The sequence below is a fragment of the Mchenga conophoros genome, linkage group LG17 (genome assembly GCF_057382185.1).
Source record: "Mchenga conophoros isolate Kocher_MC1m ecotype Shallow Benthic linkage group LG17, M_conophoros_male_GT1.1, whole genome shotgun sequence".
Taxonomy (NCBI): Eukaryota; Metazoa; Chordata; class Actinopteri; order Cichliformes; family Cichlidae; genus Mchenga; species Mchenga conophoros.
Window position 1 is genome coordinate 15,815,438 of NC_140542.1, and position 25,599 is coordinate 15,841,036.

Below are 25,599 nucleotides of genomic sequence, written 5' to 3' on the forward strand. Positions count from 1 at the left end.
ATGTTTAAAAACAAAATGTGGTCCCCCTTTATGCAATAGCACAGCAAGGTCACGAGGTAGGTGATCAAGCTAAGGCTGCCATATCCTACAGAATGCATCACAATTGCCCTTTATGATGGCACTAAGGCGCTCCATTGGCAGCACCTTGAACGTTTCTCTGTACCATTGTGTAACAGTGGGGTGCTGTCTCTGAATCCATTGAAACAGTACACATCGCCTCACTAAATGTAAAAGTTTACATAACAAAAGCATTTGTACAGAAGACAGAGAAAGCTCTTCTATAGATAGACCCAAAACGAACAGGACAGGGTTCAGTGGGATTGTCTGGTGAAAGATTGAGCGAAGCTCTATACAGGGAGTGCAGAATTATTAGGCAAGTTGTTTTTTTGAGGAATAATTTTATTATTGAACAACAACCATGTTCTCAATGAACCCAAAAAACTCATTAATATCAAAGCTGAATGTTTTTGGAAGTAGTTTTTAGTTTGTTTTTAGTTTTAGCTATTTTAGGGGGATATCTGTGTGTGCAGGTGACGATTACTGTGCATAATTATTAGGCAACTTAACAAAAAACAAATATATACCCTTTTCAATTATTTATTCTTACCAGTGAAACCAATATAACATCTCCACATTCACAAATATACATTTCTGACATTCAAAAACAAAACAAAAACAAATCAGCGACCAATATAGCCACCTTTCTTTGCAAGGACACTCAAAAGCCTGCCATCCATGGATTCTGTCAGTGTTTTGATCTGTTCACCATCAACACTGCGTGCAGCAGCAACCACAGCCTCCCAGACACTGTTCAGAGAGGTGTACTGTTTTCCCTCCTTGTAAATCTCACATTTGATGATGGACCACAGGTTCTCAATGGGGTTCAGATCAGGTGAACAAGGTGGCCATGTCATTAGTTTTTCTTCTTTTATACCCTTTCTTGCCAGCCACACTGTGGAGTACTTGGACGCGTGTGATGGAGCATTGTCCTGCATGAAAATCATGTTTTTCTTGAAGGATGCAGACTTCTTCCTGTACCACTGCTTGAAGAAGGTGTCTTCCAGAAACTGGCAGTAGGACTGGGAGTTGAGCTTGACTCCATCGTCAACCGGAAAAGGCCCCACAAGCTCATCTTTGATGATACCAGCCCAAACCAGTACTCCACCTCCATCCTTGCTGGCGTCTGAGTCGGACTGGAGCTCTCTGCCTTTACCAATCCAGCCATGGGCCCATCCATCTGGCCCATCAAGACTCACTCTCATTTCATCAGTCCATAAAACCTTAGAAAAAGCAGTCTTGAGATATTTCTTGGCCCAGTCTTGACGTTTCAGCTTGTGTGTCTTGTTCAGTGGTGGTGGTCTTTCAGCCTTTCTTACCTTGGCCATGTCTCTGAGTATTGCACACCTTGTGCTTTTGGGCACTCCAGTGATGTTGCAGCTCTGAAATATGGCCAAACTGGTGGCAAGTGGCATCTTGGCAGCTGCACGCTTGACTTTTCTCAGTTCATGGGCAGTTATTTTGCGCCTTGGTTTTTCCACACGCTTCTTGCGACCCTGCTGACTATTTTGAATGAAACGCTTGATTGTTCGATGATCACGCTTCAGAAGCTTTGCAATTTTGAGACTGCTGCATCTCTCTGCAAGATATCTCACTATTTTTGACTTTTCTGGGCCTGTCAAGTCCTTCTTTTGACCCATTTTGCCAAAGGAAAGGACGTTGCCTAATAATTATGCACACCTGATATAGGGTGTTGATATCATTAGACCACACCCCTTCTCATTACAGAGATGCACATCACCTAATATGCTTAATTGGTAATAGGCTTTCGAGCAAATACAGCTTGGAGTAAGACAACATGCATGAAGAGGATGATGTGGACAAAATACTCATTGGCCTAATAATTCTGCACTCCCTGTAGTAATATTCTTCCAAAATCTAGTAATTAAAGGACATTGCCGTATGCAATGGTAGTAAGTCCCCACATCCATATCGCACATTACACAATGAGGAGAAATCTGAGGATGAACTTTATTTTAAAACTCTGGGGTACGCTGCAGTCTATATAAGATTCTGTAATGGCTTTCCTGGAGTCTGTTACAGGAAAACAATTTCTTGGCAGATCTAAAAGTTCTGGACCATGCTTCTGCACTAAGCTCAACTTTGAGGTCGGTTTCCCACCGAACCCTGGCCCTTATCGGTGGTTACAAAATTCAGAGACAATGATTTCCTGAAACATACAAAGACAAAACTAATTTAAAGACAAAATCTTTAATGAGCCAAAGCCGACACAAATGTGTTTTATCTACTTTCTAATCCATTTATCATAAATGTAACAATGAACGTGTTTAGAAAGTTGGCACATACATGTGATTTTTCATCTTTTTATGCATCCATCTATAGAACGCTGCATGTTATATTCTAAATCTGCCTGTTCTTTTTTAGAAACCTGCCTGTAAAAAATAAACCTAAAGTATGTAATACATCAATGTAATCACTTTCAAGATGGAGAAAGCATAAAGTTTGTCTGTAAGTGACAGTTATGGACACCTAATATGATAAGGAGATTCTGCAGGTCAATTATCAATGTATAAAACTAAATGTATTGTAGTGACACAGGACACAAACACGGAAGCAAGATATATAATTAGGATTATATATAGTAAATATGAATAAATTATTGCAATTTCTTTAACCATCGAGAATGACTAAATCCTTCAGGACAATATCACATCAATGCACTGAACTCACTATGTTGTCCATCTAACAGAGTCTCCATATGTTCTCACTGTAATTTCGCCCTCATGACTGAATTTATGCTTGCGCTAATCAATCTGAATGTTCACGGGGGATCAAACGCATTTTACTCGCAGTACTCAAGTTGACTTACCTTTTTTTGAATGATGACTTACTCACAACGTGGAGGCTTAAAAATAGGCAAATCTTGTACTTAACCATTGGTGAATTGGCTGTGTGGCTCCAGAGATTTATAATTGCGAAATTGGCTCGCCATGTATGCACTGACTCCAGAGACGAGGTATGAAAATATATCAGGGTAAGTTAATAGCGGTTTGGTCTTTGAGGTTTCTACTCCACTGCCGTATTTCATACAGGTCCACATTTCCAATGCACGCTATTTTTTGCAAGTACCATCTCTTTGCATCCGGACACGATTTGTCTCAATAACATCCTTTTTCTTTTGAGCTGCTTTTAAGCATGGTTCGTAGCAATCTTCCTTCCAACACAGTTTGTTTTGATTTGTGGCCTTCAAATATGGCACCAAATTCCCACAATACATTGCACCGTCAATTCCAAAGCCCTATATACATATTTTCCGCACTATAAGGCGCACTTAAAATCCTTTAATTTTCTCAAAAATCTACAGTGTGCCTTATGTATGCATTCTGGTTGTGCTTACTGACCTCGAACCGATTTTATGTGGTACATGGCACTCAAAAATCTGTCAAAAATTCTTTAGTAAGCATTTACTAAATGTAAAAGTAACACACCACTTGATGGATTGTCAGAGCATTACGGCTACTGTTCCAAGCCTGGCGGCGGAGTAATCATGGTCCAAACTCCGCTTCAGGTCCTAAAGTCAAACGAACACGGCAGCATCACTGACAGTTAAGACTGTCTAAATTCTTTCATCTTTAATAAAATGATCAGTGTTGCTGCTTTACTAGGTGTAATAATTAAGTTTAACATCCAGGCATCCATGAAAACAGAATTTATTAAATTTAACGGAATTAGAAGTTAGCAGGAAGTTAGCTCGCTATTTTCCACCTAAACATGATATACCATGTTCTGACAGGGATTTCTGAAAAAATTAAATCGTACAGCTCTGCCATCACTTCCAACATAAATGAAGACAGAAAACTAAACAGCAGCGACATTTGTGGGATTACTGATGTTGGGCTAGCTGGTATATAATGATGTGCTACGTGATTGCTAGCAACACAGCTATGTTAGCATAATATAAACGGTGAATCTGGAGGATAAACGCTAACCACTCGATAAAAGTTAATGTTCACCCGTTCATCGACAGTGCATCTTCTAATCTGGTGTGCCTTATGGTCCGAAAAATACGTACAATGATTTAAACGAAATCTTACTGGGAATGTTTCAAGTAATGCAGAGACATTTGTTTTTGGGAGCGCCTGGAAACTGTGAAAATATTTCAATGGAGTGGAAAAATACCCCGCTGAGTCATTGAACATCTCCTAAGTTTAAGGCTTTAATGTTTCAATTTTATTTTATATTTTGGTTTGCTTTGTCAGTTTACATGATAACAGCAGTTAGACGTTTTTGAAAGTATCTCAGAGGAAGTAAGTTTGAATTTGATTTAACCACAGAGGCGTCTCATAATATAGATCAGTCATTATTTCGTCGCTCAGTTGATTTCTCCCAAAAAGGCATATGATTGCATAGCCGTGAGACAAAAAACACTAACCAGCTAAACAAATCACACAAAAAATGAGATGAGGTGTTAAATACTTTATGCGTCCTTTATTTGGTAAATCTTTTTGTTACAGTACTTACATATGTGAGATGCCTCTCTGCCACACAGATGTATAGTATTTTCACTGTTGGTGTCACCAGCTGTTAAACAGCAGACCACAGCAAAATACACTGTACTTACCACAGCTGACTGTTAGAAAATGATATTGCTGCACACTTTAAACGGTCTCAGCTTCCTTGGGAAATTGCACCTGTTTACTGAACTGTGTTGGACTTCCCGTTCAGCCTGATGTTGATGCGGATGCCCATCTCATCAACATCCTGTCTCAGGGTAGACAAGGGTTGTGTAGCTGTCCTGTTCCTTTCTGAAATTGATCACCATCTCTCTGGTCTTCTTCACATTCAAAAGCAGATGATTCCTTTCAGACCACTCCAAAAGACTGTCCACAATGCTCTGTAAATTAAACTACCGGAGACTAATGACAGTATTTCTGTATGTGGCATGACCCAGAGTTGTATTGAAAGTCTGAGGTTGTACAAGGTGACTAGAAATGGAGACACCACAGCCCCGCAATACCAGACAGATCACTTCCCAGTATCATGTACTACAGCCAGTCTGTCAGGTAGTCATGAGATGGTGGATGTGTTTACTGAGATTTCCAGTAGCATCTTTTTTTTTTAGTAACAACAGCTGAATTGTTTTAAATGTACCCAAGAAATCAAAACAGGTGATTCTCACTGGAGAGCTGTTAGTATCTGGCAGTTAGCTCTCTGCAGATGATTACAACACCATGGTTTTGGTGTAAATTTTACAATTGCTTGACCCACAGGAATTTAAAGGGATGTACTCTGGATATCCACCCGACTGACACAGCTCTTGTTGTTCAGTATAAGGTGGAGGCAACTGTTCTTGGGGAGCTGGAGGAACCCAAGGTTGTCGTCCAAAAAGATTGTCAGAAAATGTGAGACTAATTATTGACATGAGCTGATTTTTTGTTATGTACCTTACATTAAAAAAAACATTGTAATTTAATGTTTACCTTTGCATTTTTGCCACTTTTAGCATTTGCCTAAAAGGCCTGAATGCCAGCACAGACACACACTCTTGCTCAGAAGGTGGTTGAGGAATCTCCACTGATTCACCCATCTAAACTCCATGAAGTGGAGCAGTTGCTCTTCTACCTGCAAAACGGCAAGCAATCAAATGGTACAGATGAGTTTTCTAGGACTATTTTAATATGACTGCGAGCATTTGTTGTAAGACTCATTCTTTTTTTTTCTTTTTTTTTAAATGACATCAGAAACAGCAGTATGCGACATTACGTGATGGCAGAGCTTCAGTTCATCCTTTGTCTTTTTTTTTTTTTTTTTTTTTTTTTTTTTTTTTAATAAATAGGACAGGGGGAATGAATGAGAGAAAGAGGGGGAGAGAAAGAAAGAAAACCAAAGGGGAGAAGAGACGGTGAGAAGGGGGGGGGAAGAGAGAGAAAAAAAAAAAAGAACTCCTGGGTCACCTGTATGGAGAAAAAAAAACAAACAAACAAAAAAAACAAACAGAGGAGACAGCAAACAACAAAGAGCAACATAATAATAGAGAAAACAAAGCACCATCACAATAAACTAGCTAGTCATAGATATCAATATTTACTAAATAATAAACGATATTGTGCAGCACGCAAGATAGACAGCGCACAGTGTGCTTTGAGGTAGCAGCCAAGAAAGCTTTAGTCCGCGTCTGTGAATACCCATGTGTGCATACCTGTGTGGATCAGCATGCTTGCATTCCAAAGGTTTCTCCATGTAATGATCTGCTAGGGAGTGTGGGGGGGCCACAGCCCCGTCCTCCAGGGTGTGAAGCGGGTATGGAGGAGATCAAAACTCCAGACATCCAGAGGCCCCCAGAACACAAGAGACCATGGAAGACCAACAGAGGGGCAGCCGCGCCACTGTTCCAGTAAGAGCTGAAGAGAGTCTCATTCTTAAGACTCATTCTTTATGAATAATGGAACTAGTTTATCGTAATAGTTTTGTTGTGGATGTTGCTTTTCACAGACACCCAGGAGAAGAAACAGATATCACTTCAAGACTTTCCTCCTTATGCTGGATTAGAAGTAGGGACTGATTTTAAGGCTCCATCAAAATCTTGTTTTAGTTAATAATGGAGTGCAGTGTTGGATCATATGTAAAACAGTATATATGTTTATATACTATTCTTCAATATGGTACTGTATTCTCTTTGACGACTGGTGTTTATTTTCTTACAGGTGGATAACAAAGCGGGCATCATCAGAATTGATGAATATGTGAGCTGCTTTATGAGGACATTGAGGAAAAGACTTGTTTAACTTGTTTTGTGCTCTTCTGATTACTTTTAATTATATCAAGTGACCTTAGGAAAACACTAATTATATCAGCAGGGAGAGAAAAAGAGCACTGAGGGACGTCTGTCAACCAGGCAGCGACATGGAAACCGGTCCAGTCCTGGCTAGCAGGTGAGCTCAAGAGAGAATTCAAGAATTTCAGCATAGGGATCCCATATGGAAAAGAAATAGTGAAAACTTATAAAAGACTTGCATAAGATGTGACCTACTTCATATAGTTAATCATATAAGGCTTATATGATTTACTCATGAAAGTGGCCACTGTCTCATTACTTTCATATATTGTTTTAGTAAGTATCCAAAACATACGTTTCATTTATATAATTTTTCAAGGGATCTTATATCTGTTTTCACTCTTGTATGCTTTTCATACAAGTTTCACACAAGACAGATAGAAACTTTATAATATTTACATATATCTTTTCCATATGGGATAACAATGAATGAGAGGCAAATATGGAGACATATGACAACAAGATGGATCTAAGGTGTGTCTGGTAGGACTATATGGAACACAAAGTTGGCTAGGGATGGACTGTACATAATAACAAGCACTAGTATGAGTGTGACAATCTTTCGTGAGTCATATCTCATTACTGGAGGGGGGGCTTTTCAATACGAGAGACATACCCCCAAAAAACAAAAAGAGGAACAACAGGTGGGGAAGGTGGCTGGTACATCTTTATTGAAGTCCTCTTATTTGTACATAGTTAAACTAAGTTGCAGTTTGTTAATGAAAATGTTTTATTTAAACAAGGGTTCAATGGGGTGCCTGTGGGGGTCTCAAAAGACAGCCAGTAAATCACAAAAGGATAATGTATACTACACATGAAGAAATAAAGTGTATGTCCTTAATGTTGATGGCACTGGTAACCCAGTTAAAAGAGCCGAGATTATGACTAAACTCAAAAAGGAGAAGACACAGATCATTTTCTTACAAGAAACTCATTTATCAAAAATAGAACACAAAAAATTAAGGAAATTTAGGTTCAAAAAAACCTTCTACAGCTCTCATACAAATTCTAGGAAAAGAGGGGTTGCAATTCTGATAACTAATTCCCTTAAGTTTGAATCTCGCAAAGAAATAAAGGGTAAGGAAGGTAGATACGTTATAGGCTACGTCCACACGTACACAGGTATTTTTGAAAACAGAGATTTTCCATTTTTGTTTTGTTTTTTTAATCTTGTCCACACGTGCAGTTTTGAAAAATCTCTCCGTCCACATGTAAACGGCCAAAACACAGTCAAACGTTGTGAAGAACCAAATCCAAGCCGTGTAGAAATGTTGGCCAATTAGAAGTCTAGAAGCCTGGGAGGGAAAGAGTAAACAGGATTTTATGCAGTACTACTGAAAAGTTTTTGTGTTTTTTTGGAAAAACAGATAGTTTTGTGCAGTGTTGGGTGTAACGCACTACTATTTATTTTTCTAATTATTATTATATTTTTTTACATATTGTTTTTTCTTTTTTCCCTCTATAGATCCTATATTTGTGCCTTAAGTCTGTGACTCTGTATTCTATTTCTCTGAAGAAACTGTATTTGTACATAGATAGGAGAGTTGTTCAAATAAATAAAATTTAAAAATAATAATAATAATTTAAAAAGCCGCAGTCTGAATGAGGTGGTCATATACTGAGATCAGATTATTAAGTGTTTGTTCAAAGATATTCTTCCTGGATCATTCTCTGACTTGACCTTACTCAGATCTATAAAAAGTCTTTATGCTCAAAATTGGAATTAAGCTCACATGACTTTTAGAAGACGAACCATGAATTACTGCAAACCTTTACTTAATGACTGTATTTAGATCAAAATTGCTAGAACTCACTAAGATCTCAGTGTTATAGCTCCTTCACTCTGCTACTCTTTGACTTGGGAAGAAAACAGAGCTCAGCTCCTGCTCGTCTCCCTTTCGTGACCAAAAGCCCTTTTTTCCCTGTAACAGCATGTATCCATCATTGCCTCCATCCTTTGTGAGATGGCACAACTTCATTTGTTTCTGTCATAAAGCATTGTCTGCTCACTCCATCTGCCACGCCACATCAGGCAGTCCAGTACTGATAAGAGCCAAGTATTTATGTGAACCGAGACTCTGGGGTCAGGGTGGAAAGAAGAGATGAACACGGAGACATATGTTGGATGTGAAGCACCCACAGGTCACAATCCCCAGTAGCAGTCAGCATGATCACATTACCCAACACTCTTTTAAATTAACCTCCAGTTGCACTTTCAAAAACTCTGCTTTTCCTTTCTTTTCCTTCCTCATTCCTTTATTTTGTCTCCTGCATATGCATTACACATATCTATAATGACTCTTGTTTACCCGTGTGTTCCCAGAAACTGTCCTTAGAGCCTTGGCCAGAGTCCTAAGAGAAGACTGGAAGTGGAGTATAGACTTGGCAACAACCATCATCTCTGTCTTCTTCTGTTTCTCCAGGTAAAAAATCTAGTATATTGTTTCAAGAGTAGTAACATAGCAGGGCTTAGAATCGGAGATGGCATTCAAGTCACTCTAGAATAAGCTTGGTGTATCTACAATAGAGGCAGGGAGAACAGTGATGTGGTTTGCTCCTTAACTGCATACTGCTCCAGCATGCTGCTGAAATGGGAAGCAACAGAGGGATTAGCTCATGTACAAGAGATGTGCCAGTCACCTCACCTGTTGATGGCCCTGAGCCATCCAGCTCCACCTCCCCCATTTGGAGCTGACCCAAGACCCCACCTCAACACCATAGTTAGGCCAAAGGTATCTGGACATCCGAACATACCAGCCATATGCATCTTGTTAATATATTGTTAGATTATTTATATTATTATATTTCAGTTGTCCTGTTCCAGGGTCATGTTCATGTTTATCTGCTCTCTCTCTGTCTCGCTCACATTAATCACCCATCTTTGGCAGCAAAGTTTTACTCTTTAGCTGTGTGTTTTGAAACGATAAAATAAGCCCTCACTAAAACAACACATAAACGTCTGTCAGGGCGAATTTAGGCTTCAAGATGTATGTCTGAAAACTGATCGTCATTCTTGGCTTGTCTCCCTGTCCATGTTACACTAATTGGCTTGTGAAATGGCTCAGGTTGGGCTGATTATGCGTCAGACAAGGACATACTGTTTGACTGGATGTGTTTTGACTTTGTCAGTTTGCTTTGTAAAATATTTCAGGGGTGACCGATTGGGTAATTTCAATGACAGCTGGAATCCCAAATTTGATTAAAAGAAAAAAAAATAGTTTTGAAAATTCACTTTTGGATAAATAGCAGTCTTTTACTTCAGTTCCATGGAATGATCACACATTTCAAGATTGGGTCCCTGTGTGTGAATATCATTGAATATGAGCTGAAGAAGTATGACCTTTGGCAAGATGAGCTGCAGAAGAAGGAGGCTTATATCCCTTTATAAAGAGTCAAAAACACTTGATTATGTGTTTTTTGTGGTTTGTATTTATTTGAGTTCCTTGACTATTGCTACATGAAGCACTCTCTGAGGACAAAAATCTAAAGAAAGTAGAGGAAGAACACAAGAAGTCTATGTAGACTTAATTTTAGTGGGTGATTAGTTCAGCTGTCCTGTGGCTTGTTCTCCGTATGCAGCTATAATTGTTGATAAATTAGGTGTGATTCCTGCTGTTTTGGTTCTTTGACCCGTTGTTGCTCCAGAAAATTAAATCAGCTAAGTTTATTTAATTTCACAGACATTAAATGATAACTTAAACTGCATCATTTGGCCATAACTGCAGCACTTTTGTGAGTTAAAAAGTGGCCAGAATAATTATTTTATCTGAGTTGAGCACTGAAGTCAGATAAAAAGTCAGATCGATAGAAATAGGGTAGAAACTCTGAGTAAGGCTCAGGTAGATGATGGATAACAAATAAAAAATAAAAGTTTTCTGAGGTTTTCAGGCTAAGCGTCAGGCTTTCAAATTAAATAATACTCTGTTTCGGTCTTTGGTTGATTAATAAGCTGGAGTGGAAGATTCCCTCCTCGGCCTGTGCTTTGAGGACTCTGGCAATTAGTATGAGTCTGGGTGTAGATTTAAACTAACATAATCATCCTGCTGTAACCAGGTTTCTCCAAGGTAGAGTGTTCTTCACTTTAATTTTCCTCTATGCAATAGATCTTTGGTTTTATTTGTTGTTCCTAATTATGCTTACCGTGCTGTAAAACTAGTTTCAGTAACAGGATTTTATGTCCTTTGTGGGTCTATTTTGCCTTCTTTCTTAATTTTTTGTCTGTGATTTTACTTTTAATATGAATCATCTGTATGAATGAATCCATAGTTCTATATGATGTTTTTGAAACTAAATGAAAAGTTCAGCTTTTCACAAGGAAAGATGTGCTCTTTTTCTTGGTCATGGATAGTGAGGTGGATACTTTGGGTGCTATACTGCTGATCAGACAAAAAAATACCTGGGGTTGCTTGTCTTCACTGTTTTTAAATGAAATTAAATGCAAGATTAACCAATAATGAACCTAATCACTGGTTACACTTAAGAAGCATATGCAGTTAATCTGCTTGAGGACTGCTACAAAACAAAAGAAAGATATCAGCAGTATTCTTAGAGCCAGTAACCAGTGTTGGGAAGGTTACTTTTAAAATGTATTCCACTACAGATTACAGAATAAATGCCCTAAAATGTATTTTGTAACATATTCCGTTACATTACTCAATGAGAGTAACGTATTCTGAATACTTTGGATTACTTAATATACTATCAAGCTTTTTCCAACTACATGAATGTACTATTGCTGTGTGATTTATTACTATTACTGAAGGATAGTCGCCATACCAATACCAACTAGATTTTTAAATCTTAATATAAAATGAGTAACAGTAGGGCGGACATTAGGTAAGGCTGCACTTTTTGCAGCGATCTCGTACAGGTCCGCGGCTCCGAACCGTAGCAAAGGGACCTCTGGCTAATACGTCGGGTTGCGTGTCGGGCTCATAGCTGAAAACTAGCTTTACTTTGTTGTCTGGGTCAACTTTGCTCGTCAAAGACAGAGAGAGGCGTTGAAAGGCTGCTCCAACGGAACTTATTGTTTCAGAGGAAAACACGAACACAGTGTACAGTCAAGTCTCAATAGCTTACTTACAACTGGGCTATACTGCCCATGAGTCACCATTCTTTAGGGCTAAACCTGTAACACTGCCTATTGCCTTCATATTAACTAATTTTTGGAAAAATAATTTTTAAAAATATTTAGTCATGTCATTATGTAGGCCGCAAGTAGAGGTGACATGGACAGCGAGATTAAGACGCAGGTATTAGAGCCTCTAAATGCGTGTTTTGTTTGGGTTTCCACTGGCGGAAGTAGTATTATTTGAATATTTCATGAGCTCAATTTAAAAAAAGATTTTATAAGATATAAATGTCCAAATTCTGAAAAATATCATCTTTTATGCTCATTTATGCTCCTTTGCCAAGAATTACTCTGTCAGCGTGGCATAACTTGGAGGTGATCCACGTGTGCCAGTGCTGAGTTGTTATTGAAGCCCAGATTGCTTTGAAAGCAGCCTTCAGCTCATGTATATTTTGGGGTTTTACACTTTCTGTCAACTAGGTAACAGATAAATACTTTCTGCTGTTCTTTTATAAATGAAAATGGACTGGCATTTATATAGCACATTGTGAGTCTTACTGACTGCTTAAACAACTTAAGTCTACAATCAACAGTTTAACCACCCATTCATACAGTGTTTTATTCTATGCACTTAATCCTGTTTTCGTATTGTGGAAAGAAGCTGATGTACTTGGAGAGACACATGGAGAACATACAGACTCCACACACAAGCCTCCAGCCAGGTTTTGAACTAGGAACCTTCTTGCTGTGAGGGGACAGTGCTACCCACTCTATCATCATGCCACCAAGCTCATACTACCTGGTATTGCCATCAAGAACTTGAGAAAGCACAGTGGATCAACTACCACCACCTGTGTTCCAGCTATGATTGTGTGAGAGTTGTAGCAGCTGTCACAAGTTCTTATTTAATAATTCTTTAAGGCTGGTTTCATCTCCATTGCTTATAAATCTTTTGCTATCACACGTTTCCCTTCTTGTCAACTTTCCATTAGTGATGTGCTGAAACGGCTCTTAGAGCGGGCTCTTTGAAGTGAACGACAGAAGACGTGTTTGTTTGTTTTTTTTTCTTTCTCTCACCCTCCCTCTCGCACTTTTTTTCACTTCACTCCGCACGTGAGCCTTGTGCTTGCACTGAGCAGAGGGAGGAGGAGCAGTAGTTACACTTGCAGTAGCACAGGAACAGAGTTGGAGGGAGAGAGAGAGAGAAAGAGAGCCAGGGGCAACAACAAGACACAACATCATCACATTAGAAAGGTATAGTAATCATCCACAACTATTTTCAGTTACAGATGGTAAAGGATTTAGAAAGATTATTCATGCAGTGAATCCTATGTATGCAATTCCAAGTAGGAAAACACTCTCCCAAAAAATCCTCCCAGGCCTATATGACAGAGAATGTACATCTTCTTTGTTTTGCATATTTTAATTTATATTTTATTGTGTTGTGGTTTGCAGTGTTTTGTGGTTTCACTTTAAATTTGTTTAAAAGGAAAAAGCTGAAAATTTAAATAGTTAAAAGTTGAAATGTGAATAGTTGGTTTTTGTATTATATGAATTAATTATTACATTTTATGTGGAGTGAATAAATAAAAGTATATTTACGGAGGCCCCTAGAGACAAAGCACGTACAAACTCCAAAACATGTAAAAACTCCAAACACATACAAAAGACAACAGAAGTGCTCCAGGATGCTAGGCACAGTGTTGAGCTTTTGTTACCTAGTGGCTACACAAGCCAGCAAGTACCAAAGACCGGATTTGGTGTATGGTAGTAACAGGTAAATGAACATTTGTTTAAATTATTTGAATATATATGAGTGGTTGTGTATAAATACACAAACAATACACACATGCTTTCAATTGTGTAATTTAAGTGATCTAAGTAGCTCTGCTTTGGAAGTTCAGTTAACGCTAGCAACGTGTTTTGGAGTTTATACGTGCTTTGTCTCTAGGGGCCACCATATATATTTATATATAAACATATATAAATAATAAAACACAGGGTTTTTTTACATTAGTAATTTCTTTTCTGCATAATTTTATATTGTTGTTGATAATAAATTAATTAAAGCAACAAAACCGCCCTAAGAGCTGGTTGGGAGCCGAATGAGTCGGCTCTTTTTAGTGAGCCGAGCCAAAAGAGCCGGTTCACTAAAAAGAATTACCATCACTTTTTTCCATTCATATCCTTTGATATTCAGTTTTTTCAGATGTGACCTTCATTACCCTTCTTGTGGAGGCTGTCCATCATCATCATCATCATCTGGACAAATATTAAGTCATCAGTTTTGCCCATGTTTGTGAGTGTACTGACCCAGACCAAGACACATATTATACTTTTAAAATATTAATTTACGTACTTGAGATGTAATATTCTATTATTTTTTCATATTAGATTTCTGAATTATATGAGCTATAAGCTTTAATCATCAAATTTAACCAAAAAGGTCTTGAAAACAATTCACATGTAATGAAAATAGTTTATTAAAGTTTACCGTTTTTAAATTCAGCTGCAAATAAAGAACAACAACAACTAACCTTTATTTGTCACATACACAATCATACAGAGTACGGACAGGCTGCAGACGTAGCTGTGCCATTCCAGGGCTTGGTTTTAGCATGGGGGTCTAGCAGGACCCTTACTGGATCCGGGTGGGAATTTAACTTTTTTACAGTATTCTGTTTTTAAGGTACACTTGTATATAAGTCATATTTTTTTGCTAGTTTAGTGTGTTTTTGTATTTGTGTCTTTTTATAATTAAGTAAAGGTTTATTTATCTCTAAACAGCAGTTCTAAAAAGTCTTTAAAAGCAAGGTACAAGAACCACAGCTAAAATAACTGTTACCTGCACTGTTATCTTTGACCCTGCAGTTGCTCTGTTTCTGCTGCTCAACCTGGGTGAAGACACACACACAGAGCTGAAGATGAGGAACAAAAACACTGTTCACATGCTTTTGAAGATTGTGGACCGTGAAGATAATGAGCTACTGCTGGTTGTTATCACCATCCTCAAGAAGCACTCTATCTTCCTGGGGAGCAAGATTGACAATGGTAAACAAAAGATCTTAGATTATAAGAGAAGGTATTATTAAACATTGTAAAACTGCATTCAGAATATTTGTATAGTATTTCAAAATTCAGAAGGAAAATATCAGGGCATCTATACTGAATCTCATGCAGCACAACAGCTACCTTCAGCACAACGCAAGTATTTATAGGATGATTAAAGAAGAATAAAGATGTTTTCTAGTAGCCAAGTCAAAGTCATGACCTTAATCCAACAAAAATATTATGGAAGGACCTGAAGTTAGCCGTGCAGAATCTGGTTTGCTCTGGGTTTAATAATTTGAGGGAAGATTGTGGGACAGTGTCCCAAGTCAGCAAAAATGTTGAATGTTAAACCAGCCTAATTAATACAGACTTCTTGCTCACATTCTTCTAATTAAGTAAAACAATATTAATATTATAATATTGTCTTTTTCATACAGTCTGTATAACCTACAGACACCGTGGAGCACAGAGTCTTACCAAAATAGGTAAAATCTTAACAAAATGACCATTGTTAGAAAAGCTTGGACTAACTGTTTGAAACTAGATTTTTAAATTCTATTTTCTACCTTTATCTTCACCTCGTCTAATCAATGGTTTGTTTAAATGCATTGTTTTGTTACATTACATAAATTACTCATAAAGGACTGAGGATTTATTTTACTGTATACAAAAATGTAAAGGATAATATTTTCACAAATGTCTGTAACCTTCTGCAGTGCCAGTTAAAACCATGCTTAGATTAGATTTTCATTTTAAAAACATTATTCAGAGTCCACTTTGGTGGGCCATAGTGCTCAAACAGAACCCTGGCTTTTCAACTGTCCCTAATCCAGTCCCATGTGGTTCCAGTCTAGTTCAAGTTTGTGGGTCTTTATCAAGCCCAGACCCTGTCAGAAACTTGCTTTATCTCCTTGTTTACCATTGATTACACCTTTAATTCACATTAGAAAAACTTTCATACCCACACAAGCTTGTGTCCAGCATGGAAATGTTGGTTTCAACACTTTGACTCATTGAAGTATTTAAGGGCATGGGTGTTTAATGAATCAAAAAGTGATGATCCCATCAGGTTATATTTACTCAGCAAACTGAATCTGATAAGAGTTCAGTACTGCCTAATACATTTTTATTCTGCCTATGTCACCAGTGGAAATGTCAGTGGTAGGTGACACAGGCTGCAGTTGATAATGCAGCTCAGTGTCTGGTTTGGGATGGAGTGACTGGAGCTAGTTTTGCACACAGAAGCAATGAGTGTGTTTTAACTGGTAGCAGATTGTATCACCTTGGTTTCTGGCTTTCAGCAAATCACAGGAGATGGAAACAGACACTTTAGAACGCAGAACTAGACTGAGTGGCACTGCTGTGCTGATAGTCACAATCATAGAGTGTAGATGAAGTTGAACCCTGTGCTATATCTGTGTCAATCTGACTTCAGTTCACAACAACTCATTTCAAGGTGCTTTATACTGTGCTATACAAAGTGACCAGTAGAGAAGCTGGCCCGTTTAGTTCCCAGTGACTACAAGGAGCTCCTGGACGCCACCCTGCGCCTCCTGTTCAGCCTGTCTTTTGACACTTCTCTCCACAACCAGGCTGGATTCATTCCCAAACTTTCCTCTCTGCTTGGTAATCAGTCCCAGTAAAGATTAAGTGTTTATGTTTCCCTTTGTTTGTTCCTGTAGATTTGTTTAATTGTGGGTTCATGTGTCGGAACCAGCATTTAAGGTGTTTTCTAAAACAGAAAGACACGGGACATCAGAAAGACGCATTGATCTCTGCTATTAATTTGCAATCATTAAGGCATATGTATATAGCTTTTATGCCCATCCCTTGAAGTTCCCCTTGGGACCATTTTGCAAAGCTGCACAGGATGTGTCTTTGCAGAGTTGTGTGACATCGTCATCTCTGTTGGGGCTTTTGAAACCTCTCAGGAGAGGCTCAGGTAACAGTACATAATTAATAGAGTGTATTTGTTCGAATAACATGCCAGATTCTGGTCAGATGATTTTGTTTTATACAATCAGGGTTGAGAGACGGATATTTATGTCTTTGGAGATTTAGGTAGAGCTTTGTGGAGGGGTGGGGGCATGCATGCACAAGTAATAACATGTAACAGTGAACAATCACGCCTGCTTATAGTCTTGACACTAGGTGTGTGTGTTCTGTGCCCTGTGTGTGAACCAGGAGACCATTAATCATCTGCTCCCTCTGCCAACTGTCCAGTTTTCAGCTGACACACTAAATGCAATTATCTCTAAGGACAGACAACACAGCAATGGTCTCCTCTCCCTTCATGCCTTTTGGATCTCTGTTCAGGCCAGACCTGAGGTCCTGACCCTGACTGATAAGATGAAAGTGAAGAGGGAGACTCTACTTGACATCATCACCTCTTTCCTGTTTCATCAGACAATCAAGCTTGAACACATCATTTCTCTTCATCTCTGCTTTGCAGCTCACGCATAAACATTGGTAAAAAAAAATAATTCACAGTTTAATGTGCAGTAAATTACATTTTTCATCTATTAAAGTGGATCAGTGGGGTCGGGAGTGCAGAAAAGACTTGGGACCTCAGGACCTTGTGGCAAAAACAAATTTATAAACCAAAAATAAGTTTTCTCTGAATTTAAGACAAAACCAAAACAAATAAATAAATAGTAAGTAAATAAAACTGAATTTAAGTTATTGCCTTAATTTCCAAGAAGTCACAAAGCATGTTATTGTTATATTTTCAACTACTTTATTTAAAATGCTTATTTAAAATGACTCTATCACATGAAACTGAAAGTAAGTAAATTAGTTACATGACTCATCATAAAGCCATACAGACTCCACTGTAAATTAGTTACATTAGTGCATTAGTACTATGAGCAGGCGTGATTGTTCACTGCTACATGTTATTACGTACTATTAACTGTGCACGCATGCCCCCACCCCTAAATTAGTTACATAACTCATCATAAATGCATACAGACTCCACTGGAAAAAGAGCTAGATATTGTCAGAATTTGGGCTCTTCACAAACACACAACCCAAAATGTGAAGATCTACAGTGCAAGTGGTTAGAATGTTTGTAAAGCTTTACTCACATGTTGTAAACAGCACAGTTAGAGTAATTGCATTCACCAAAAATTTATTGAAAATATGTTGAAGACAGCTTTTCCACAAATCTAAATTATACTGAGATTTGGAATAAAAGTCAAATCTATAAATATATCTTATGAGGTCATTTGGAAAATGATAGGAGGTAAAATAAGTATTGAACACGTGACTAATTTTTAAAGTAAATATTTTCCTAAAGGCCCTTTTGACATGAAATTCTCACCAAATGTCGGTAAGAACCAATCCAATCCGCACATGCGAAGCAATCAAACCACTGTGCATAAATTAAGGTATGTGTAATAATGAGAAATGGCAGAGAGAAAAAGTACACGAACACACTTACTGAAATGTATTTAATACTGATAAATAAATTTCTACCACTGCTAGCGCTTCAAATCATAAGCTACAGTGCAGCATGTTGATTGTCATTACAAGACAAATTAGAGGATTTAAGTGGGGGCAGGGATCTTTGTGAAGCATTTTTATAACATCTCGTTATGTGGTATGTGATGTCTTCAAATACCCAACCCTTCATGCTTATTTATCCAGAAAATTCAATAACAATGGAGAGGTGCAGCCCACAGACATTTCTTAATGTTTGTGGGTGTAATTTTACAAAGGCTAGGCAGTTTTAAATTAGCCTGGGGTGTAATTGAAGTTTAGCTCTCCCACTAACTGCCCTTGAACATAGTCTAGTTAATTCTTAACAGCTCCCCTTTACCTTTTTTTCCTTCTCTGCTGCCCTAACCCTACTTGTGTTTTGAACATTTAATGGGGTCTTTCTTTTCGCTCATAAAGAATCCTCGACTCTATGTTCATTCTAGAAAAGTAGGGAATTTTCTTGGCCTGGACAAGCTTATTGCCTCTCTGTGTGTGCAGTTGGTAGTTGTGCACTTCAAGGTGCTGGTTAAGGTAAAGGCTCACTAATGAGCAGCACATGTTCCGGTCAATTGGTGGGCACACGGGAAGGGCCAAAGCAGCGAGCAGCGTGGCTTTAACTTATTAAAGGCAGTAAAATTGATGCTTCCTCCTGTTTTCCCAATTAAAGCTAGAAGCTCCCTCTCCTTAGCATTCACTCCCTTCTGTGATTCCAGAGGTTCACTGAGTACATCTGGATCTAATTTTTCTGAGATAAGGCTTCCTAAACAGCCAGTGACTGAACACAGCTGAGATCAGTTTTAATTGGAACAGGGTGGGGCTTTGGAGGCTGGTGGACATTACAGGGTGTCTCTCAGTGGCTGTCCTCCAGTGAGAAGCCTCTCTCTTAACACTTCCCTTAATGAAAACTCCCAAGGTGAAACTCTGGTTTCAGCTTCATTAATTCTCTGTAGCTGGTTCCTCCTTCAGGCCCCCAGCTGTGGTCACAGGTCAAACTCATAAAGTTCCTGGGCTCACCGACAGCCTAAGCCTAGATTATACCCCACTGTGGATGTGGACAGGGACAGCAGGGGACCAGTGGCTGAGCAGTCATTCCTGTTATACTTCTTTGAACTGTGCTCATGGTGGCGCATGCAAAGTTGATGCTTTAAAATGTAAATTCTCTGCGAATGAGTCTGCGCAGGTAAGGGGCCATTTTTTTTCCCACCTTCCGATAGATGCATCTGAGAACAACTTTGGGTTAATATCTTGCCCAAGGATATTTGGCATGCAGACTGCAGCAGCCAGGCCTCTGAGCACCAAACTTCCAGTAAGTAGATGACCTGCTCTACCTCCTGAGCGACAGCTACAGCCTTGGTGATGTTTGGTGAGCTGTGCCTTTAGAGCATGACAATCTTGCCTTCATGATGTTTTTGTCTACTAACTGCTTAAGAGACGCAACAAACTGAGAAATTGCAGTTGACTGTTGCTGATTCTGCACTGAATGTCAATTGACCTTCAATTAAAGAGGCCTTTCATCCCATTAATATTTTTAGAAAAACACACAGCCCTCCTAGATGTGGTCATTGGCATCCTGTGGAACATTACAGCACAACCAGTCATTCATCCATTAACTTCCCTCCCCCTCCTCCATTGACTTACCTCCTTCTCTTGTGTTTATGTTGTAGCTGATGAGGGCCAGAGACAGCTCAGCATGTCCATTCTGTATAACATCAGCATGGACCACAAATTTAGGTCCATGTTTGCCGACACAGACTGCATACCGCAGGTAAGACTGGCTAATGTACACTGCCAGTAGAGCAAGAAACACACATTAGCATCAGCAACTAATGACATACAGGAATTAATGCATGAGAAACAGAGCGAAAGTGAGAGACACACCACATCTGGAACCAAAACCCACCAGAGGATTGCTGCTCATTCTTCTGTCAGAGTGTGTGCACATTGCTTTGTTTCCTCCTTCATTTCTTTTTCCAGTGAGTCCTGAAAGCAACCTGGCACGATTTCACATTTTTCTGTATCTTTTTCCATATTAGCGTTTTTAAGTTCCATTACTAAAAGGGGACATAAACACCGAAATACAGCTGCTGATGAAAATTAAGGTGAAACCTCAAACAAATTTCTTTCAACTTTTATTTTAACATCATTTGGGTTTGCTAAGATTGAGCTGACCGGGTCAGTCATTCCTTTCATCACTGCCATCATGTCCGTGTTAGCAGCTAATGTTAACATCAGGGTTCTCCCATGGTAGAAGGAGTACCAGTTTGCAGTGTGACCAGGATGTGAACTTCAACCTTGCCCTTAAATTTCAACAAAAGTTCTCCAAAGGCACAGGCACAGTGGAGAGTTGAGTTCAGGGAATTAAATTAGGCTCAGGAGATGGCTAAAAAACACATCCAATGTATGAGTTATAAAAATCCACAAATGTCATGAAGAGTATCCATAGAGACCAAAAGCGTTTGTTTTTGTTTAACCAGTCTGTAAAAATATTTTCATGGCTAAAAGCTTGAACATTTTAAGATTTAATGCTGTTTGATGCATTCTTTCAGAAAACTTCAAGGAGCTACTTTGGTTTACATGAAAGGTGGTTTTAGATCAAACTACCATAACTGGCTGGTTCAAGACATCTATGAACAATAAAATGTCTGTTTTTTTGCATCACACTCACTCGCTATCCTTCTGTCAGCCAACCTTCGTCTTTGTGGACATGCTGTGACACCGTACCTGGATTACCGTAATGACCCTGATATCACTGAAAAGCACCTGTCTGATCCCAGCGACAGGTTAGGCTTTAGAGGCTTAGGGAACTACAGTTTTGGGCACTTTGGCATTTTAATATTTTTAGCCCTATGTTTCCAAACTGGAAACTGGCATATGTGGCAAAATGATGATATCTCTAAATTGGTGAAGTTCTTTCTGGATACTGCTCGTGAAACTATTATGAAGCTTTTTTGATCAGCACAATGAAAACAAAAGTGACTTGAGAACATTAGAGTCCTTGTATTATTCCCAAAGATTCACTTCCAGTTTTGTCTTTCTACTTAATCCTCCTTGTTTATCTTCCCACACAAAACACAATTTCAATTCAATACAGGGAATACGTGTTCTTCCATTTGTAAAAAATGGATCCCTGACCAACTGTTTTGCCCTATTTTCCACCTTTTTATCCTCTCACCTTTCTTGGATTTATAAGACCCCTCTATTTGATCACTTTCTTAGCATGCTCACTGACCTGCCCTTTTCCCCGTCTTCTGTTTTAATGGGGTCACCATTTGGTACGATGCGAGCTTTACAGAGCAGGGAAGCCAGAAGTAAAGGAGAGGTGCTTACAGAGATGGAGGAGGGAATGGAGGTAGTTGTGTTGGTCAGATTGTGGCATGGTGCTGTGGCCCTGACAAAGCCTCCGGTGGCTCTCTGTGGTAAATAAGCAGATGCAGGTGCCAGAGAGTCTAGACAGGGCTGATTTGGAGTCTGGGGCCCCTGGTATGTGATACCTAACCCTGGCCCGCCCTAGTCTTTCTCTCCCTCTCTCTCTGATTCCTAACGCCTCACTTCCCCGTGAGGCGTTAGGAATCTGCTCCCTGCCCACTGCCACCCCTCAGCTCAGAGCCTTTCCTGTTTAATGTTAAATCAGTGCAGGAGAGACTTACAGACAGACTAGTTAGCAGAAGGAGGGTAGCTTAGGAAATGACGCTTCTTCTCTCTTTCTTTTTAAAATTATTTTGGGACATTTATTGCCTTTATTTTTATAGTCATCAGCTGGAAGAGACATTAAATGTTGATAATGAAAGCTGGGAATTGACACAGCAAGTAGTCCAACGAGTCGGAGAGTAAGAGCTAGAATTTGCATTTGCAAATTTCTTTCTTTTTAAATTATTTTCTTGTCACTCTATTTTGTCCTCACCCCTTTTCACTCTCACACTCAATGTCTACAAATCTGAATATGAAAAGAATTTAAATATATAAAAGTGTATGGAGTTTTCATCTAGCAAGGGTTAGAATTATGCAAGAAGCCTGGCTCCTATATAGCATTTTCTTTTACTGTCCTTGAGCACCTAAAGTGCATTATACAACATGTTTTATTCATCCATCCAGAACATGCAAACAGAAAGACCCTAGACTGATGGTGGAATTGAACTCAGGACCTTCTTGCTGTAAGGCAACAGTGCTAACCACCGTGCCACCGTGCTGCATTCACTAATCCTTTTATACAGACATCCATACAAGCACTTTTTTCTACATCTAGTTGCTTTATATCACACAAGCACACAGAGCGGAGCATATCACCAGGGCAGGACAGAGCATCTCCAAATCTGCAGTTCTTGTGGGATGTTCCCAGTCTGCACTGGTCAGTATCTATCAAAAGTGGTCCAAAGAAGGAACAGTGTTGAACTGGCAGCCAAGACACACTGATGCATGTGGAAACGAAGGCTGAATGAATTGTTACGTATTGAAACTGCGTAGTCGCAGACTAGTCAGGGTGTTCGTGCTGACCCCTGTCCACCCTCAAAAGCATCAACAATGGGCACCACAGATATCACCGTCTAAACATTTGCTGACTATGTGCACACCATTTCATGGAAGCGGTGTTCCCTGATGACTGTGGACTCTATCAGCAGGATAATGTGCCCTGCCATAAAGCAAAAATGGTTCAGGAATACTTTGATGAGCACAACAATGAATTTGACTTGGCCTCCAAATTTCACAGATCTCAATACGATCGATCATCTGTGGGATGTGCTAGACAAACAAGTCTGATCCATGGAAGCCTGACTTCACAAGGTTTAAAGGATCTGTTGCTAAAATCTTGGTGCCAGATACCAAAGCACATATTCAGGGGTCTCTCTAGTGGAGTCCATGTCTCAATGGGTGAGGGCTCTTTAGGCTAACACAATATTTGGCAGGTGGTCATAATGTTATGTCTGATCAGTGTACAGTACAATTTAGACATGATGCATTCTGGATTCATTTTGTTTGATTTATACTTCTAATCGAACTGCTTGACTGATTTAGTTGGATCATGTGTTTGACAGCTGATGAAGAATGGTGTATGACTGTGGGGTAGAGATGATGGACATTGTGTCATGGTCCCCGTGCCTCGCTGGCTGACTCTGTGGTAGGCAACACGTTTTGTTTGTTCTTTGACCTCTCTCTTTCGTAATGAGCGGTGCTCATTACAGGCTCCCGCCCCTGGCCCAAGCACCTGTGCTCACCGTCACACCTGCAGCTGATCCCAGCGAAATGAAGTAGGGGTGGGTTTTGATGATCGATTTATCGATTAGAATTGATTCTAGCTTGAATAACGTGATATAGATTCATTAAAATCCTGAATCGTTTTTAAAATATAAATTTATTTTATTTAAACCTCACAAAATTTCTACAACCGCCAAACAGCTAAAACAGTAAATGAGAGCAGGTACACGGATTCTGCACAAAGAGCTAAACACAAACCTGCCGACGCATCAGAATCGGTGAGACGACACACCGTCGGGGCTGAAAGCCGACAGCTTCACTGATTTTGAAGCGTCGGCGGGCGCTTTGTGTTTACCTTTTTGTGCTAGATTCTGAAGCTGCAGGTTTTATCTCTCTCCAAACAATATTGACTGAACCAGCAGCCAAAGACGATCCAAACTACGCTTCACATTTTGCTTCACATAAACATTGTCACGAATTTCCTCTTACTTTTGCTGTTTTGCTTCTACCACGATAAAATCACACTTCATGTAGATGTTTTTTGCATTATTCACTTACTTATTAATAACCAGTCTACGGTGTCGGCTGCTGTTTTTTGTTTTTTTACTTACTTCCGACAAGAAAGCCTCATTTCTGCTGTTCAATACTGAACAAATGTAAACTTTTTAAAATTATGCAAAATTGCAAAATCCTTAGCTGTGTCTCTAATCGAACCTCTGTAACTTTGCTTCACTTCGCTTTTGACTGCACAGTATTTTTAAGGTCATCTTCTATAAAAACCCAGACCAGGAAAACCACCTTCATGTTTTTCTGTGTTTTATCCTCAGTTACTTTGACACAAAGGAATCTGCTGTGATGCTCACACCTTTGATAAAGTCTCACAAGTGTCAGCTTTCTTTTTATAGATATAAAAATACCGATATGTACTGATAAGTGATCAGAACTATAATATTTCTGACTGTCTGTGGCAAAATCTCCCCAATTCGAATCGAATCGAATCGAATCGAGGATCGAATCGATTTGGGACCTTGTGAATCGGAATTGAATCGATTCTAGAAATCAGTGACGATACCCAGCCCTAGATTGAAGCACTATTTATGATGGCGGACCTGTGTTATTCTTCGTGTGTGTGTGTGTGTGTGTGTGTGTGTGTGTGTGTGTGTGTGTGTGTGTGTGTGTGTGTGTGTGTGTGTGTGTGTGTGTGTGTGTGAGAGAGACAGCCCTGGACCTGTTCCCCGTAAAGCTGGGGGAGCATGTGTGTGTAAAGAAACTGCTGAGGAGAGGAGCTCTGTGTATATATCGTCACCTGGTGTTTCACTGTAAATAAACGCACTGTCTTCTTTGCCAAGGATTTCTGGTCTGCGCCTGAGTCCATTTCAAACTCTGTGACAAAACGATCCAGCCATCATGGAGGTCAGGTCAGGATCCCGTGGCTCAGGCGCTGGCTGCCTAGCTCGCCACAAACAAATGCTTATGCAACAGAGGAATGAGATTGCTCCGTTAACACAGGCTGTCGCCCACATAACACCTCTGGAAAGCAACGCACAGCCAGGGAACGCAGCCCCTCAGGCGTCCCCGGCGGCTAGCCCACCTCGGTAGCCACACCATCTCCGGAGGGACCCCTGCCCACTCCAGAGCCATTCTCGGGTGAGTCAGACAAATGTGTCAGTTTTCTAGCTCAGTGGTCGTTGATCTTTCGAGAGCAGCGACGTTGTCATAATAATGACGGAGTGAAAATGACATTTTTGTACAACTGCGGAGGGATCGTGCACTGAAATGGGCCCAGGTTGTGTTGAACTCTGACCCTGGGATTTCCTATACAGACTTTCTGTCTAAATTTAAGAATGTGTTTACCAAAGGTTCCGGTGCAAAAACGGCTGCACTCCGCCTATTAAACTTCAAACAAGGTAAGCGGAGCATGTCTGATTATGCAATTGACTTTTGAATTTTGGCT

The 25,599-nt window shown here is 39.5% G+C and overlaps 1 protein-coding gene across 1 annotated transcript; it reads left to right on the plus strand.

Annotated features, from left to right (window-relative positions):
• Positions 1 to 5,058: 5,058 nt before the first annotated feature.
• Positions 5,059 to 25,191, plus strand: kifap3a (kinesin-associated protein 3a). The gene is given in 20 exon segments (XM_085252833.1): positions 5,059 to 5,081; positions 5,289 to 5,420; positions 5,522 to 5,557; positions 5,559 to 5,665; positions 6,511 to 6,569; positions 6,723 to 6,759; positions 6,762 to 6,797; positions 8,850 to 8,936; positions 9,177 to 9,276; positions 10,103 to 10,227; positions 10,311 to 10,371; positions 12,100 to 12,125; positions 13,097 to 13,108; positions 14,715 to 14,723; positions 14,796 to 14,975; positions 16,123 to 16,140; positions 16,467 to 16,601; positions 20,120 to 20,220; positions 23,486 to 23,568; positions 24,995 to 25,191. Coding segments are annotated over 19 exon segments (1,305 nt in total). The 3' UTR covers positions 23,507 to 23,568; positions 24,995 to 25,191.
• Positions 25,192 to 25,599: the final 408 nt, after the last annotated feature.